At 40.9% G+C, this 18,930-nt stretch overlaps 2 protein-coding genes across 3 annotated transcripts in view; one reads left to right on the top strand and one right to left on the bottom strand.

Moving 5' to 3' along the window:
- Positions 1–18,930, top strand: part of LOC127610679 (coiled-coil domain-containing protein 85A-like) — a 467,869-nt gene that overhangs the window by 174,111 nt on the left and 274,828 nt on the right. The window lies entirely within an intron of this gene.
- fancl (FA complementation group L) overlaps positions 1–18,930 on the bottom strand; it is a 36,732-nt gene that overhangs the window by 4,090 nt on the left and 13,712 nt on the right. For both annotated transcript variants that reach the window (XM_052081133.1, XM_052081134.1), the window contains exons 6-10: positions 11,595–11,691; positions 8,735–8,803; positions 5,014–5,164; positions 4,400–4,483; positions 325–370 (exon numbers count right to left, since the gene is read on the bottom strand). In XM_052081133.1, the coding sequence (XP_051937093.1) occupies positions 325–370; positions 4,400–4,483; positions 5,014–5,164; positions 8,735–8,803; positions 11,595–11,691 (447 nt within the window). The remainder of the gene's footprint in view (positions 1–324; positions 371–4,399; positions 4,484–5,013; positions 5,165–8,734; positions 8,804–11,594; positions 11,692–18,930) is intronic.

The raw sequence follows: 18,930 nt of genomic DNA, 5'->3' as shown, positions 1-18,930 counted from the left end.
GCACTTCTGAAGCTAAATGTTGATCATTCGGGTGCACTTGAAGAGCAGAGTTTTTTTTTTTTCACTTGCTGTAAAAAGTTTGAGAACCATCGCTGCAACTGCAGAGTAGATTTTTTTTTGTGCTTACTTTTAACAACATCTGATATTTCCCAAAATAGCAATTCATACCTCACATGAAAAATGTTTGCATTTTATTGTAAAAGTGGCACCCAATTTCCACAGATGATGAATTCCACCACCTTCACTGAAACTGACCAGTTTGGAGAAAACATATTTGATGAATGCTGAAATCCCAAACAAGACTTAAATGCGACCACCGCTTACCACAAATGCATGTTGGCATTCAGGTTATTCCTCAGCGGCGTCACAACTGCAACAAGCAAAAAAGAAAAAAATAACGGTTAACGATCGATGACTTAAGAGTCAAACCTCTAGACTTTTTCCAGTTCTATATTGATTGATCTTTTCCCCACATGCAGTATGACATATTACTCTTTCAGCGCATGCATCTTAATTTCTAGGAGCCTTTGTGAGCGCATGCAGATATGAGCCAGCATGGCTCCGCCGTGTTCCACAGGGGAGCCCTCGTCTCTGAGTAGCGCTCATCACTTTCACCATTTCTCATTCCTACATGCAAAAAGCAATATTTCTGCGCAACACCTCATATTTGAGGGTCGCCGCCTGCCAAGCATCTCGGGTGGCTCAAGTGTGTATGTTTAATATCATTTGAGTCGCATTGCTAGGCAACACGCCTGGCGTTTCAGGACCCTGGATTTACAGAAACAATGGCTGACAATTGATGGGGAATTAAAGAGAAGGCGCGCCGGATGTCTCCGAGGTTGTGACGAGCAGAATGAAATCGTGCCGGTCTGAAAGCAAGAGCTCCGACATGACGGAAGACAATAATCAACACAAGCACCCCGGGTCAAATCCAAACGTTAAGGAAATTGCCGCAGTGATATTTCTTTTTCCTCCCCACCTGATGGTGTCTTACTGAGCTAATCTGAATAATGGCGAGCGCAGACAGGTTTTTTTTTTTTTATTACCTGAGCTTATCCATGGCATGTAGCTTATTGTGTCAGGCGGGGCACATGACTGCGGGGAAACGTCGCCATCAGTGAGAAACAATTTGAGAACTAAATTAAAAATCGCCTCGGATATTGGGAAAAGTTGGGAGGTTCAGAGATGCCAGCCCGACGAACAAACCCTAAACCCGTTTAGCGCTCTACAATTGGACAAATGCTGATCTTCACCATGAAACTTTTGCATAACACATAATAGAATTCCCCAGAAGCTTCGAGGTATCTACAGGTAGTCAGGAACGTCCAGTAGTGAAGTCAAATGAGATAAACGTTCCTCATGTCTATTAATGTGTAACTGGAACTGGTTTGGTAGATCTTAATGAGTTAACGCAATCTCGACAAATCCTATCCACTTTTTGTTCTCATTGCTTCATTTATATCGACACAGAATGTTCAGGGTTGATGTAATAATATTTCGATAAAGAAGCAAAGCCCATGCAATACATATTGGCCTGCATGCAGGAGGCGCAAAGAGGGAAGACAAATTGTGAGCGCCAAAGAATAAATTAAAAAAAAAAAAAAAGTAAAGCCAAGACAGACCTGAGGTCACAGGCTACTGCTTGTGTTCGAGCTATAATTCATGTCAGTCCACTTGGTGCAGCAGCTCTCCAAATTGTAATCACCCCTGTTTAACTGCAGACTAACGGGGAGATTTAATCTCAGGCAGGTGTTAGTTTTGGGAATGGATATTTACAGGTTTATGATGTTTTTTTTTTCTCCTCGCATAATTGAGTGATTCCACATTTTCTGCTGACTACCACATTTTTTTTCATTCTTGGATTTATTTTAGTGTTTTTGATCCGACATCGATTTTGTGTCAAGTCTGTGATCATTTTCTTTTTCCAACAAAAGTCACTGAATGAAAAATCCTCTCGGATTGGCGATTCCAAAATATCTTTGCCAGGAGTTGCATTCTTAACCCTCGTAGTCCACCGTTTGCGATAAATGCAAAATTATGTCTTTGAATCAAAGGCAAAGGCATTCGGAAAAACACGAGAGAGCTGAAACGTGTGGGGGGTTCTAAAATGGCCGAAATTTCATGACGTCACCGGCTGATAATTCTCACGCATTGCAGCAATAATAAAAAAGGTTTTGATTCCGTAATCTTCACAATTTACATATTTTGCACCATAGAGACCCATTATAATTCATATTTTTGAATGCATCGTAAACCTAATTTGTAAACATGTATTTCACGCGATTTTTACGTCAATCGCTTTGTTTTCGCTTGGACAGACGCATGCATGCCACATTGTTGGGTTGAGGTCATTCCAATTGTGCAACTTTTAGGTGGCGCCAGAGGATCGCAAATGAGTTTGCCTTTTTGCAAGAGGCTTCAAACCAATGCATTTTACATGAACACGTCAGGTCGGGATTGTTAGTAGGGCTTGTTAGGGACCTCCAGACACAATTTTTTTTCCTTTTGCAAAAAATAAAGAATAAAAAATCCCAAAGAACTAATAAAAACTATATATGTATGGATAGCACAGATGCCTCTGAACATTTTGAGTGTTTGAAAAAAAAGAAGAATGTATAACACAACATACATCATTTCCAAAATTGTAAAATGCGTAACTTAGGGGTTTTTTGTTTCGAAGGACCTAAGGGTTAATTAATTAAAAAAGGAGGAGGTCTGACACAGTGCAAATCCATTGTCCAAAAAGCACCTCCTTCTATCCCTTTGACTAGGTTTCAACGGCAGTGTGTCGCTGACCGTATATCAGAGCCCTTGCAGAGGACAACTGAATGAGCTCTGTCATTAGTGCGATACCATCAGGACAGTTCATAATTCATCGGTGAATTCAACAAAGACGACAACAAGGAGACACCATAAGTTAGGTATATAGCGTTTAGATATGTCATTGATCTCAATAATTTTAGAGCTCCACGTCTGATATTCCCCCCCCCCCCAGAGGTTGGTAAATTAAATCCGGCCCCCACCCTGAAATCGCTCTTTACACATCTGGAAAATGATGGGAAAATGCTGACTTCGCTGCCCATTGTGAAATAAAAAGCGATGCATCTTAGGTCTTGTTAAACTCAGCTTGAACTAGCATTCGTGTGCATGGGTGTAGTGCAGGAGTTGGCAACATGCGGCTCTTAAGTGCCCCACAGTGGCTCCCGAAAGCTTTTTCAAAAATGTTTGAAAGTGGAAAAAGATGGGAGGGAAAAATATTTTTGTGCTTTAAGGACAAACATGACACAAACATTAATGTATTCCGATGCTGTAAAAATGTGTAGAATAAATCTTCAATGTCAACATTTCGTCAATGAATATTTGCGTCATAGCCTGCACACACATTTCTATGAGCAGGGCGGGATGTCAGTCAGGGGGCTGTTGTTAAAAAAAAAACTAAAAAAAAACAGCTGCCTGTCATGTACAATTCACCGAGGGTACTTGCTAAGAATGGGAATCTGAGCGGCCAAGAGAAACATTTTTAAATGGTACACGTGGGCTACGATAGTTAGCATGCTGCAAAAGTGCGCCGTGTGACTCGTTCATCTCAGCGGCCGTTATGGCTGTTGCTCATTACGGCATGCATGTGTTCGTGTGTGCGTATGTGCGCGCGTGCGGTAACGGGTCGATCGCAGGAGGTTGGTTATTCGAAAAGTAGATCGTCCGTCAAAAAAGTTTGGGCACCCCTCCTCGACAGGATGAACTACAGAGGGGGAAAAAAAACTTTTCATCATCAATGCTCGTTGTGTATTTGTAGCCAACTTAGTCATGTTGATAGCAGGCTAATAAAGCTCATATAGATACATATAGCATTTATTGCTTTCATTATCAGGCTTTTTATTTTTTTGCGGCTCCAGACATATTTGTTTTTTGTTTATTTTGGTCCAATATGGACATTTTCGGTTGCCAACCCCTGGTGTAGTGGATGGGGCCGACGGGGGAACAACACACACACTTTCTGAATCTGTCTGCTCTGTTCCCCCCAAAACTTTTTTTAGCCATTGAAACAAATGTCCTTTTTAAGCGTAACATTTTCTGAACCCTTTCATGCACCCAGTACCTGATAACCTGATAAGCTGTCCACTGTAGTAACCGCTGTCCCTGAAAAGGTTCATCACATCACAGCGTTGCAAAAAAACAACCTTTTTTTTCAGTTGACTGAAGCTTTGTTTTGCCCATATGCGACACATGTCTGATTTCTTCATGCAGTGTGAACGGTACAATTCAGATTTTTTTCAAATCCGACCTGGGCTTTTTTCATAAGTAGATCCAAAATCGGATACGTATGCGTTGCATCTGCAATATGAACGCAACCTAAAATAACACTTAAGCATTGACATCTGAATGGGGTTCTACTGACCATGCTCAGCTCCCAGCAGGCAGCATTCTGGCAGCATCTTTGGGTGTCGGGGATCAACTTCTACTTTTATGGAGACATTGTTTCCTGCAGAAACAAAACATATTTTTATGCCGAGTTATCAAATACATTGCATGCATAAGTAGATTTTACTCAATTAGTGTCTGAAGAGACATAGAGGAAAACAAAAGGCAAACATGCACTTGTTGACGGGTTTAACCTGGTGTATTTGGAGGAAATAGAAGTTGAAAGAAGCCAAGCCAGTGAATGTACAATATAGGTGACATATTGAAGCAGAACTCAAAAGTCATCTGAAGCAGCGTGTGCCAGTTTTATGTTTGACTTCCTGCACAGAAGTTTTAGCCATTTGCACCACACTTTGGAAAGCATCAATTGCAACTGCAACGGCAGGGACACTTTTCGTGTTTTTACAAGCAAACGTGTCACAACAATTGCAAATTTGTTACTTTTAATTTACATTTGCACATACACTCAGTATTTAATTCAGAGAAGGTTTGCAATAAAGTACAGTTCATCACTTTGCTTGTATTAACAGTACCAGTAGTGGTAGTGGTTGAAAGCTTAATCTATTGTATTTGTCAAGCGCTGTATATTACCGATAGCGATCCGCCTCATAGTGTCAGAGAGACTTGGCTTTTCGGGCTCCAGAATCCAGGTCTTTGCGTCAATCTCATCGAGAACATCCCAGAACTCAGTCAGAGCCTCTATGACCAGCAGGAACTGACTATAGAGTTGGTTCAAAGAAGACTACCAAATCAAAGAACAAGCAGAAAGTTGTTAATCCAGACATTCAGTACGGCATTACTTAAAAGAAATCTGCTAAATTACAGTCAAAGCATTATGAACGCCATCACAAATTGTATTACTGTGAACAGGGATGGGCAACTTCAAAAACGCTGGAGGTGTGACCAATTTTTCATCATTGCTACTTGGAGGGCTACATCAGAAAACACACGTCCTCACCAGAAGTATGACAAAAATGCATTGTTAAATATTGAAAAAAAAAACCAATACATTTGAATGATATGGAAAAGTGCGGTGTACGTTTAGAAAAGCTCAAATTTAGTATGAAGTTTAATTTTGTGCCTTAATGTGATTTTAAAAATGATAAAACGTTGTGTAAAGTATGTATTTATGTGCCGCCAGTTGCCCATCACTGACCAAGAATAATGAACCATCTTCAAAAAACAAACAAAAAAAAAAACGGCTAGAGCTGTCAGAATAAATCTCTTGTAGAGCTGTGCACGTCATTACTGGCCAAACTTTAAAAGTGAAACTTAAGGCAAACACATTAACAAGGACACACAAACAGGAACTGAAAGGAAAGCTGAGAGAGGTGTGGGTGAGTAATACAGATGGTATGAGTGGGAAAGAAATTAGAGGGAGAAAAAAAGAGCCCAAAAAATTATAGGTCATTGTGCCAGCACAGTGCACACAATTAAGCATCGTCCAGGTGCTGAGAGCCTCTGCAATTACAGCCCAATTAATGCCAGTGGCATGATTATGGTTAGCGCACAGGATAACTATGCTAAGCCCGGTTCAGGAGGGAAAAAAAAACTAAAAGAAAGAGAAGCGCAGGTAATTGAATTCCTTGTGTATCTAAGACAGGAGTTAAGAGTGAAAGCAAGAATGTACTCAAGACTATATGTGAGGTTTAGCTTATTAGTTCTCTCAGTTTTCTTTGTGATAATGGCTACACCCAAGCTCAATTTAGATCTAAAAAAAGCAGCCACTCACGCTTCTATTAAACTCCATTCAGGCAATTACGTCACAAAAGGTTGAAAGTTTACAAATATGTTGGTATATTTGAAGCTGTATCTGTACATAAACAATGACGTTAAATAGAGCCGGACTGCCCTTAACACACATGAACTGTGCAAAAAGCAGGTTAAAGTGATTCTGACCAATTAAGGTTTCTGCATTTGAGTTGAATTAGTAATCAAAATTACACTTGCATATTGATGCAAAGCCCTCATTCAAATAAAAACGGTGACGTTATATACGCCATACACTGTTAGATTGGGATACATATTAGCTGTTAATTTCTGCCCTGAGTAGCACGTCTTGTCCCCGCAACAGAGCAAGCAATAATTAGTCTTTCAAATGAACATGTCAGGACTGCCGACAGACAGGCCCTTCCCCCTGCCCTACACTCACGCACGCACACTGGCACACACACACACACACACGCACACACACACACACACACACACACACACGCAAACCCATCACTCATCAGACAAAAAAATAAAAATCACTTGGCATAGATGTGCATGCACGCGCATCGACACAGCACAAGGACATACACACGCGCACACTTCATGTTGTAGTGTGGGAGAGATCCATCACTAGCCCAGCAGGCAGACAAGCTCCATACGGCAGCGCTGTTCTAAGCTGGTCCTCACTGTATGCCTGCCATGTATCAACATACACACACACACGCTCACAAACACACACACACATGCAAATGCACGCATGCAGGCAACCATTCAGTCCCTCGTCCAATTTCTTTGAAAATCTGATAACGCTTTCGATACTGGGCAGTAGTTTTTGAGGGACAAGGCAACCATTGTGTGTGATGAACTCACCAAAAGGCAGAGATAACTGCAAATGAAAGGGGAAAACACCAGTAACGAGGAGGCAAAAAGTTAACCAAAAAAAAAATTACAGAGTTGTTTGCACATTAAACCAGGTATATAACAAGTAAGGTTCATTTCGCCATCAGGATTTTTTGTCGAACATCACGTGTAGACTACATTGCCACCATTCAATTGAAATGCAGAAGAGTGAGCTACTACATGCTGAAAATAAGATCTGATAAAGCAATCATCGTACGGTGGAGATGTGATAGTTGCAGAGGCAGGAGTTGATTCAACAGTTTGATGGCCACTTACAAAAACAAAAACAATTGAAAAAGTCTCGATCATTTTCTTAACCGGCAACCAGAGTAACTCCTCATAACCAGAGGTCTGCTCTTCAGGCGCAGCCCCTCGGTGAATATTTACAATTTTTGTGAGGTCAACTCACAGCACCCCACCTCCCACCAACCACAAAAAGTTCAAAAGAGAAAAACATACTAGCTGTCCCACACAGAAGACTCTCCATCTAAAAGTCAACACAGTGGGGGAGAGATTTGGTGGCTTCACAGGAGGGCCGTCCAGGGTGATTGCAGAGTTTGGGGAAATCACAGGAGCTGGACTGGAGGCTGAGCCAGAAGGGCTCCCTCAACGAGGGGTTTGGACCATCTGATCCGGTACCACAAGGACCACATGAGCAGCCTTAAGGCGGTCTTAAGTCACCTCCTCCGGCTTAACGGGGACATCCAGAGTTTTCCTCCCCAGCTTCGAGTATACAGATCACGTGTTGGATGTCAGTCGTATATTCTGAAATAGCGCAAAGTTGTGGACCAGCTCACGGCTGTGAGGTCTTGGCCATGGCAAATGTCTTGCAGCTTATGGTCAAACAAAGGCTATGAATCTCCAGCCCTCCAACAGGAACCCAAAGTGTCGACAAAAAGACCAAGAAGCTCCCCGTCAAAAGGCACTGTAAACCATCCTCGGCTAAGAGTGCCTATACCTTGAAGGAATACTTGGGACAGAGCTGTCCTATGTAGCCTTCCTGCCATTGGCCAAAGCTATTTTAGCCTTGGCCAATGCTATTTAAAAGCCTCTGATTTTGTCAGGTACCAGTCACCTCCTCAGCAGACAAGAAAGTAGGTGTAGCGAGCTGTGGGAACTTGGTGAGCAGTTGTTATTATGGGTCCTTCGTGGCAAGAGTCCTCGCACACAAAGGGTAAGAAGTAACAGAACAAATTTAAATGTATAATATGATGTTGCCAGGCCAGAGGAAAAACCAAGAGGAGTTTTGGTTGTGGAAAAAAACCCAGCATTTAGATGGTGTGACAGAGAAAGTAACACCGAGTGGTGGCAATAGAAAATATGCTGTGCTCCGTGTCCATTAGCCACATGCTAAATAAGGGATTTAGGACAAAGCAAGGTTTTTGTTGCCCCCACAAAAAACAAAACAAACAAAAATAAAACAACAACAACAAAAAGAGAGCAGAGCAAAAGAGAGAAGGAATGTCATACAAATGCCAGAGTAGTATATTGGTATAATTCTAATCACATTCCAAAATAAAGTACTTTTATCATCATTTCATCCACCGTACAAAGAAATTGCAATGCTAATAAGCAACAGGTACAAACGGAAGAAGCATACAGCAGATATGCATAAAAGACGATATGCAAGCACATGATAGATAAAATCAAATCTCATCATATTTTGAAAAAATATGTTTGTCCCCAAACATTTGCTAACCTGTGGTGTCCATTTTAAGAGAAGGGGGACGGGCAGGTCAGCTGAGCAATCAGGAGCCTCTGCTGGGTGCTGTTGATGGGGAAGAGTGGGCCGTTAAGAACCCGAAATTAAAAACCTGACAATAACAACTCCACATGAGCATATAACATATAATATTAAAGAAATATAAAACCTAAAACAGGGGTGCCCATTAGGTAGATCCTGATCTACCGGTAGATCTAAGACAGGTCCCAAGTAGATCCGAGGAGTGTCGAGAAAAAAAAACAAACAACCATTTGTGTGTCTTTGTACATGTTAGTAATATATTTTTTGTGTTAATATACACTGCACCCTAATCATCTTATCAGTTTCATTTTCACTATTTTTAAAAAAATAAAATAAAGCAGGTAAATCTTAAATTTACGGTGGCGCGTGATTACGTCACCGGAGGTTGTTAGCGCTCAGCAGTTTGCAATTGCAGCTTGTGATCAGAGCTGTTGCACTCAATCTTTTATCGTTATGATTCTCATTCAGAGTTTGCTTCTTGTACAATTCACTGAGGGCACGAGCAAAGAATAGGAATCTAGGAGAGCCCAGGGAAGCACTTTAAAACGGTACATGTGAGCTACAATAGTTAACAGGCTGCTAAAGTGTGTGGCATGCCTCTGTTTCAGGCTGTTTCTCATCATGGTGTGTGTGTGGTGTGTGTGTGTGTGTGTGTGTGTGTGTGTGTGTGTGTGTGTGTGTGTGTGTGTGTGTGTGTGTGTGTGCGCGCGTGTGTGTGTGCGCGTGTGTGTGTGTGTATGTGTGTGTGTGTGTGTGTGTGTGTGTGTGTGCGCATGCGCACGCCGGTAAGGGTAGATCCCGGGAGGTTAGTTGTTCGAAAAGTAGATCTTCGACCCAAAAAGTTTGGGCACACCTGACCTAAAATATCTTTAAAACACTTGGAAATCACAAAATAATGCTTATTGATAAACTCAACCAACGAGATGCCCAATATTTATTGGGACAAAATTTGATTTGACATTTCTTAAAAATGTTTCTCTTAAGCAGATTCGGTGTCGACAACAATAACTCAAATCTCCATTCCAAGAACATACAGATTCTCCCCACTTAGCAAAAAAATTGAGCTTAAAAATAGTGCTGCCTCCTTCCTGGACGTGACAGTAAAATTGTGGTATGAGAAGGACAATAATATGTAATGCAACAGCATAAACAAGATATTTCTCTCTCTCTCCCTTTTTAACATCAAGCCATAACTTTTCAGCATTACCCTTGCTTTCCCTTCCCCGTCATCCACAACTCCTCCAGCACCGTTTCCCCCCTTGCTGTGCTTAGTGACGGATGACCTGGCACTCGATCCTGTGGAAGAAGCTGGAAGGCAGGAAGAACTCAAAGGGATTTTCACAGTTCCAGAAAGAAACGTGTAAACGGCCAAGTGGGCAGGTGGGCACCGAGTGGGCTCTCAGCATTCTCCCTTCTCCCAAGTGGATGTCAGCTGGGCTTAGCCAAGCATCATGTCACCGTGGTAATGTCAAACAAATATCATAAATCAACAGTTGTGAGTACTCTTAAGAAGTGCAATAAAAAGTATTAACCGTGAAAAACCTAACTTAAACTTCTAAACGTAACAATTTTTTTTGCACCCAGATTAAAAAAAAAACATTAAAATTTAACCAAAAAAAAGCTAAGAGTGTGATAATATTTGTCATGACTGTCAAAGAAACGTGTTGCACCAAGTAAAGAAGCAATTCACAAATCGAATGATATGTAAGCATGTAGGCAAGGGCAGGAAAACAAAAAGTTCAATTAATTAATCTCACGATGACTTGGTGAGTATAATCACGGTCACTGACTCTGCTGCCCCGATAAATTTAAATTAAACACTTCTTTCCTGATAGGATCACCAACTACCGAGCTGGAGGACATTGCACTGATTGGTCTCCATCATGCACATACCCTTCCGTCATTTGTTTATTTGTTGGCATCCACTGCAACCTGCTCATTATGTTGGAAGGGGTATCCTTCCATATGTGTTCACATTCCAAGGTGCCTTTCTTTTTTGTTTTCCGGGAGTTTTTCTTTGCTCAGATGGGCGGTAGGGCAGGAGGGGGGGGGGGGGGGGGTGCATGGAATATGGCACCTCACTAAATGAAAAAAGCTTTTTCCTTTTGAACTGTGATCTTGGGATGCTGAATGAAATATCTATGTTGTATGGAAATTTCCTTAGATGAGATGTGTTCGGCATAGATTATTATTTATTATTAAATTCAAAACATCAATAAGGTTGTCATTAGGCAATACAAAGGTAAACTACACGAAGCTTGATATGTGCAGTGTCTATTGCACCTACACTTTGATCTTAAATGGCAGTAAGCAAGAGCAACATTTGCCTTTTCTTCCTTTGGCTTCTCGATACGGGGTAACAGCGGGCCATGTCCAAGATTCCTTTCAACAGTTACAGTAGGATGGTTGTTGCTGTCCATGCACATAGTCTTGAAAGCAACAAATGGTGACAGGCCAATGTAGATAAGAGGAAGTGTAGTTCTCTGTTCATAGAGGATCATTTTCTATCATGTCGAGGTCTGTGTGGAAATGTTTTATCTGTGCTACATCTCAGTCACAGTGGGTTATCAAGTTTGTACACCCTCTCCAATTTGCCCCAGATTCGAGGCCCAGATGTAAATCACTGATTTGCTATCAGCAAAATTGAATGGCCCATATGTGTTAAATGAAGTCAAACCCGCATTTGGATTGGTTGAATATCAACATCAAGATGGACCACGTTCCATGTGATAATGAATCATTTTTATCAGGAAGATGACCTAGTCATGAATGCCGACTGTGTGTTTTCATACACTCAAGTAGGAGACACACTTACCTTGGACTTGAGGTTAATGGTAAGAATGTGTTGCCGTCCAGAGGAGTCCTCAGCTTTCATCCTCAACATCTGAAACTGGGTGTCGATGAAAAGTAGCCTGCACACAAGCACGTCAAGCATTTTTCAGTTTGCAACATATTATGCATTATTATTAATGCCGGTCAAATGTAACCGTTGGACACTGTTGGCTGTTCTCAGCTTTAACGCAAAATACCAACACACTTGATGCCAGTTCATTAAAGTACAGATGTCACGTCAAAATAAAACAAATAACTACATACAAACAAATTTGCATTGGATTCCTCATTTGAAGGGGTCATTTTACGGAAATTACTTCTTTGCTAGTACCAGATACATTTTAAATTTTTTCAGATTGTGAGCTAACAATGCAGCTAATTTGCATAATGCTGTGCCCACCCTTCCTTGATTTGGCAGTTTGGTTCTATGAAGATCTGTAACTTTTAAGCGATGGCTGGGCTACACTGACTGAAACGCTGTGTCAAAACCAAAAGCCAGGCCAAGCTGAACACCATCATCATCAAATAACTTTTCAGGAGTGAAGATACCCTACTTTGGTAATCACATGGCCCATGGAAGCAACGTTTCCCCAGGCACTTGTAAACCTGACATGAATCTCTTGTGTTGGACGTCATGTTCCAAAACTTTTCTTCTGTTGCGGTCCACACTAGACGGTGCCTGGGAATCGTGCGGAGTGATATGGAAAGTGCACAACTGGAGACAATATCAGAGCAATCCACATGGCCAAACCGTGACAAACTCATGCTATTTTTCAAGGCCTAAGAGTTACACAGTGCGCTCCTGAGTGTACTGAGCAACCTCAAAAGGAACCTTTTGTCAGCATCCAAAAAGTCAAGCATAAATTTAAGGACACATATTCAGGTATTTCCCAAAGTTAACAAAACAATCGCCAGCTAAGTCAGTCATCATAATTCAGCCAATAAACACCAAAAGCTTTGATGTAGTCTGCTACTTTCGTCACGGTATTATAGCTTAGCTTGCTATATTTCTCGAGTAAAGCTTGCTGAAATATATTTTCAGTCACTGTCAATCTTTACATCATATGAAACTATGTTATGCCACTTGACCCGACGACACAGAGGCAAATAAAGAGTGCAACCAAATCCTGTGTGGTGCAACCAACAGAAAAAAGTTGGTCGCATCAGTGCTACAAGCGCAGAAGTGAGTGTAGAGCCGTGGTGATCATTTGTACAGCTACTTTAAGCATATAGAAAAAAAACAACTAATAAACTAATGTTTCTCTGGATGACTTTACGAGTGACATCATGGTCGCAAGGTACGGTTAGCCTATAAATTAGATCGCTCCTTCCTGAGCTGATTACAACCTGCTGAGGCGGAGGACACTGCACTGATCTGTCCGGGTCATGCACCAACACTACACTTAGATTTACTGCCCTGCTGTTGGGGCAGCACACTATGATGGAGTGAGAGCTGCCCCTCTTCCAGTACACTTTCCAGCCAACTGAAACTTTGAGACAAAAGACTGATCGAAGACAAAGGACTTGGAGAGTCTTCGGCGAGATTTACAGTGCCTTACAGAGTGTGCAGAGCTGAGACGTGGCTGTATATCTGCCGACTATTTATGGAGTGTGTTACAGAGGAGTGATGCGAGCAGTATCCACCTGGATGACACGTATGCATGCCATTAGTAAAGTGATGGAATGATGGCAGGTGATGTCCACAGCGAGTCGCTCATAAATGTGACGCACACTCGCAATCAAACACAAGTGAAGGGCATCGACGTTGAAGTCCACACATCGAAACGCACAATGTAATGATGAGGACAATTTGCTTCTATTTCCCCAGCTCTTAACCCCAATCGCTTTATATCTATGGTATCGCTTGATTCATCTTCAAACATATTTTTTTTTGTAATTCGCACATATCCTTGCCTTTGCGGTGCTCTGATACCGATAGCAGTGCAAGATGTTAAAAGCAGATAAATATGATCTAGCAGCAGAAGACATCTTCTGAATCACGATAACTTAATATCCTCGAGTACTCACACAAATAGTATAGAGCAATCTAAAAAAAACGATCGGTTTACGGCTATAAATACACACATCCGTCAAGCAAGACCATTTAATACATCTGTCCAAGTGACAAGCATCCAGAGGAGAGCGTTGACGCTTTGTAGAATGCATTAATAAAATAATTGCGGCTCTATGAAAAGAAAAAGATAATCCAGTGACATCACACTTTAGTCATGGCACCAGCAAAAGCCCCATCATATCATGCGTGTCTTTTGAGATACAGCAGACAACAGCATAAAATACCCGAACAGCAGCCACAAGCGAAATTAAAGTTGAACAATTTTGTGGAATAGCATTTATTTCACATATCACAAATCACATACAGGGCCATAGCACAAACTGCTATTATATAACAGGTGTCTGAGTAGTTCATTTTTTTTCCATTACCGGTAACCACTTATTTATCTTACAAATCACAGACCTGATGGTACAGGCAAAACTGTTTTTTTTTAAATGAATATAAATTGTGTTAAAATCAATAAAATTGAGTTAATGTAGTGGAACAAATAACATGTATTAATACTTGTGTGTGTGTGTGTGTGTGTGTGTATACTGTATATACATATATATATATATATATATATATTAGGGATGTGAATCTCAGCACTGAGGACGATTCGATACACATCTCGATGCACTACCAGCGATGCGATACTTAAACGATACATGGAATTTTCTGGCGACACGGTGCGATACATTTCACCGTCTTCACGATGTGATACGACGCGATACACATTTAGTTCAAATCAATACGATCCGATACGATCCAGTGCAATTTGTTGTGATATTGTGCAATTAAACATGATGCAAATACGCAAAGAAAAAAAGTTTAAAAAAAGATGGAATTCAGAATGGTATTGCAAAAAGTAGACCACTTTATTCCTTATAAACAGTAGAACGTGTAAAACAATTTATTTAAGCCCTTTCACAATTGGGTTTTGTGCAAAGAAAATGTAAACAATTTGGCACCTGAGACTCACAGCTGTTGCTGTAGTGTAAACACAAACAGACTACTCACTGAGTGTCTTATATGAAATATCCATCTCCATAGGACAGAAAAAAATACAATTGAAACAATGTGGCAGTCACAGCCTCAAAGCTGCTGTGTGTATTGTAGCGTACACAGACCACTCTCATTGAGTGTCAAAATGAAATGTCCAAAAGAGTCATCCATATATAGTTTTTCCTTGCGCGGTCACAGTGAGCTGCAAGGGGACCCCCAAAATAAGAGGCAATTTTTTTCTGATCCTGACCTGGTTTGCTAAGAGTTTCTCCGGTGTCCAACGAGGAACTGGACGGGAAGGCGGGCGAGGGGGCGGGAAACTTGTCGGTGATGTGGTGACATCGTTTTAAGTGGTCTGCATATTTATGGTGCTGCCGTTGTATGGCTTCGTAGTGCGACATTCTTTGCAAATTACGGAGCTTTTATCAATCTCTCCGTCTTTCTTTTCGAAGCCGTAGTATTTCCAAACATAAGATCTGAATGTTGCGGAAGCATTAAATACAGTAGTTTCCTCGCTGCTGCTTGCGCGAACTTCCATAGTGTTTCGCTAGTTGTGTACTGGACTGTATGTGACGCACGGCTACCGTTCGTATTCAACACAAAACGCAAAACAATGATGGTGCATTCATTGCGCCTAGGAAAGGGCAGATAGGTGACGTTTAACATGAATAAAACGGCGCTTGAATCGGATTTTACCGATACCCACCAATGCATCGCGATGAATCTCGATTTCACCCGTCAATCGCGCCGTACCCAGTGAATGAGCCGATGCCCTCGCATCGCGCACGTGCGCATCGATGTATCGATTAATATCGATTGTTTTCCACACCCTTAATATATATGTGTTTTTCTGTTGCACAAAAAGAGAATGCTGAATATTTTTCTGATAAATGAAGCACATAATTAAAAGGGTTTGTTTACACTGATGATTTCATGCGTTAAAAAAAACATTTTATTCTGAAAATAAGGGAAGTTATTGTTGAAAAAGACAGAGATTCTCCGTTTTATATGTTTTTTGCTAGAGCAGAGGTGGGCAAACTACGGCCCGCGTAGTCATTTCATTTGGACTTGCAATGACAGGCATTCCAATGCCAGGTGGCGCAGTCACTTGAAGTTGCAGAGCACAGGGAGGAAGGGGGAGACGATAAGGAAGCCTGAAGTAGCGCCAACTCAAGGAACTCCCACGCTCGATACGACAATACAATACAATCGGAGTAAGTGTGTCCGCGCGACAGCGCTATTTTCTATCATTGGATCCAAAACAGCGACATGCAAGTGACTCTTTATTGCAGTGTTACTGGAATTGCGAAAATGTTTACGTCCTGTAGATCATGGCATCCAAACAAAGAGGAACAGTAATGGCCGCGGAAGAGAAAGTGAAGTCTATCTGATTAAACGAAGCGGGTTACAAAGTACGAAACATTTAGAAGACGCTTGGACTCTGAAAGATTCAAATCTGCGAGACTTTGAAAAACAAGGAAGCGATTCTGGCTATTTCCATGCTCAGAATGAATTGTTTGCGGCTCAACAGACAGTCGAGTAAAGGAACGTTTCCTGGAATGGTTTGACTGTTATCGTTCTAAAAACTTTACGCAAACTGGACCGCTAGTAAGAGAGGAAGCTAGTTCCATAGCGCTATGGGCTTCGAAGCATCCTGTAGCTGGCTTCAAAAGTTCGTTGCACGACATCAGCTGAGCAACGCTGTCTTGTGTGGAGATCGAGGAGAGGTCAAGTTTGAGACAGTGAGTGAATGCAAAGAAAGCCACCAGGTCTTTTACTTGTGTCATTTTTTAGCAAATAGTCATATCTTAATATATAATATCTTGTGCTGACCCAACCCACCTGTCAAATTTAGAAATCAATGTGGCCCCCGAGCCAAAATGTTTGCCCACCCCTGTGCTAGAGTATTACGAGAAACACCATTATGAACATATCAAAACATTATATCGAAATGGCCTTTACCGTACCGAATTCTCATTACACAAAGTGAAATAGCACTTTGTGTCGTACTGTATGACTTATATGGATGCGTATCGTATTGGGTAAAAAAACTTATTCTCTCCCTCTCTCTCGTCAAGAACGAATCCCCTACATACACTGTAAATACTGTATAATACCATCAGACAGACCCATGTATACAATTTTCCAGAAAACCCAAACCTTATACTGTACCTGCATCAAATCTAGTTGTTGTCTTCCACATAGCCAACCCAGGACAGTTGAGCTTGGAAGAGAATTTGGTGAAACATCACACATCTTTCTCAAACCAAAAAACGAAGAGTAATGGCTGTAAAAAAAAAAATTATATATATATATATATATATATATATATATATATAAAAATCCTCATCTCACCCCTCGGGTGGTGTCCGTCCCTCATTCAGCTCGGGTCCTCTACCAGAGGCCAGGAAGCTTAAGGGTTCTGCGCAGTATCCTTGCTGTTCCCAGCACTGCACATTTCTGGACTGTTCCCGGGATCTGTTGCAACCACTCATCTAGTTTGGGGGTCACTGCCCCGAGTGCTCCGTATATATATATATATATATATATATATATATATATATATATATATATATATTTTTTTTTTTTTTTAAACATGGCGACAATCAGTCACGTTTTAGGGCCACGTGATAACGACTGATCTACTTGACCTCATGTTGTATGATATGCCATCTTCGACCAATTGGGATGACCACACTCTGAAAATGCACTAATGGAGAGACAGGTCCAAAGTCATTGCGACGATAGAGTGAGAGAAAGAGCGAGAGAGAGAAAACAAGTCATTTACCTGGTCCAATCAGCAGACAGAATTACATGTAAAAACCCCTAGTGGCTATTAACACAGCTCGTGCCAATTAAGACACTAAGCGACTCTCAAGTGCTTTGGAGATTGAGGCCCACTGTGTATAATGCCTCATAACCGTACTGCCACGTTGAAAATGATGTTGGTCCCATTTCCAGCATATCTTCCCACTTCTATTAAAACCGAAGTGTCTTCAATTAGAGCTATTTGCATTTTACTAATATCATAATTGTAGTTGTGGTCATTAAGAGCAAAGTGGGAAATGAGCATCGTAGCCAAGGCATAATCCAGGCAAGAGAAGACAAGATCTTCATTCAGCCCTCCACTCCTCCTGAGGAGAGCATTCGGTGATATTTACAGGGTCTGTCACAACACCTGTACTGACAGTTAATAAATGTGGCCACAATTTAACTATTACTCAATAACTAAAAATAAGGAAGTCATTAACAACCCTTTGTAGAGCTATGTTGCTGCAGGTCAGCCAATCAGAACATGCTACTCGGAGAGCACAGCAGTGGATGTTCCTCTAATTAAAAACACCTTGACACAGTTACAAATAATCATACCTCTGGGGAGAGCATGTGCAAAAAGTTCCAAACATTAATAGAAAAACTATTTATTTCCTTAATTGCTTTATGTTGTGACACCTTATTTTAATTTCGATAGAAGTTCCCTAAATAGCCACTTGGATGAAAAGAGAAATTATGACACCAATATCCTTGTTCCTGTTTTGAGTTCCACCAGCTGTTCTCCAGGAAATTATGTCAACTGTTTTCACACACCGTATAAAGGCAAAAGGAAATACTTTATGTTAATAAACTAAATTGCAATCTCTTTAAACATATAGGAGTTACGGGAGCATTAACACTATTTAACTGTAAAGTCATACAATGACTGGATTGGACAATGAATCTCCTTTTCGCAGAGGAGAATCTGAATTTGTCTGATTACTCTAGCCACACGCAAAAGAAGAAACTGAAGTAAACAAATATGAAACTTTTACATTCACTGTCCCAACTGAACTACATATTTTAATCTTCATTAAATTCCTATTAGATTATTAACCGGTGGTCGAGTGGAAGTACAATATAACTCTAATGCTGGGGTCAGCCTAAATAAGGGCTGAGTGTCTCATTAAGAAATACAGTCAATGCAGTTTGTGCAGTCACGTGCGATTGCTTGCCAGGCGATGCGTTTGAAGCGAAACGGTAGCTCCTTTCCTCATCTCACTGCGATTTGCTGATGTGAACATTTGCTGGGGCTATAAAATCGTTTTTTTTTCACTGCATTTTATTTCCCAGTTTTAAAGTATTGATACTGACAATAAAGATCATTATAAGGTACTTCAACATTTTATTAACATGCATTTTTTTCGAACATTTTTATTTAACAGGTTGATCTGAGAGTCCTGAAGCAAGGGTTTAATTCAACAAGAAAAAAGGAAAAAATCTGACAATA

Source organism: Hippocampus zosterae, chromosome 11, assembly GCF_025434085.1.
Source record: "Hippocampus zosterae strain Florida chromosome 11, ASM2543408v3, whole genome shotgun sequence".
In the NCBI taxonomy this organism is placed as follows: domain Eukaryota; kingdom Metazoa; phylum Chordata; class Actinopteri; order Syngnathiformes; family Syngnathidae; genus Hippocampus; species Hippocampus zosterae.
The sequence above is the reverse complement of the archived record's forward strand: the minus strand, read 5'-3'. Positions and strand labels throughout refer to the sequence as shown.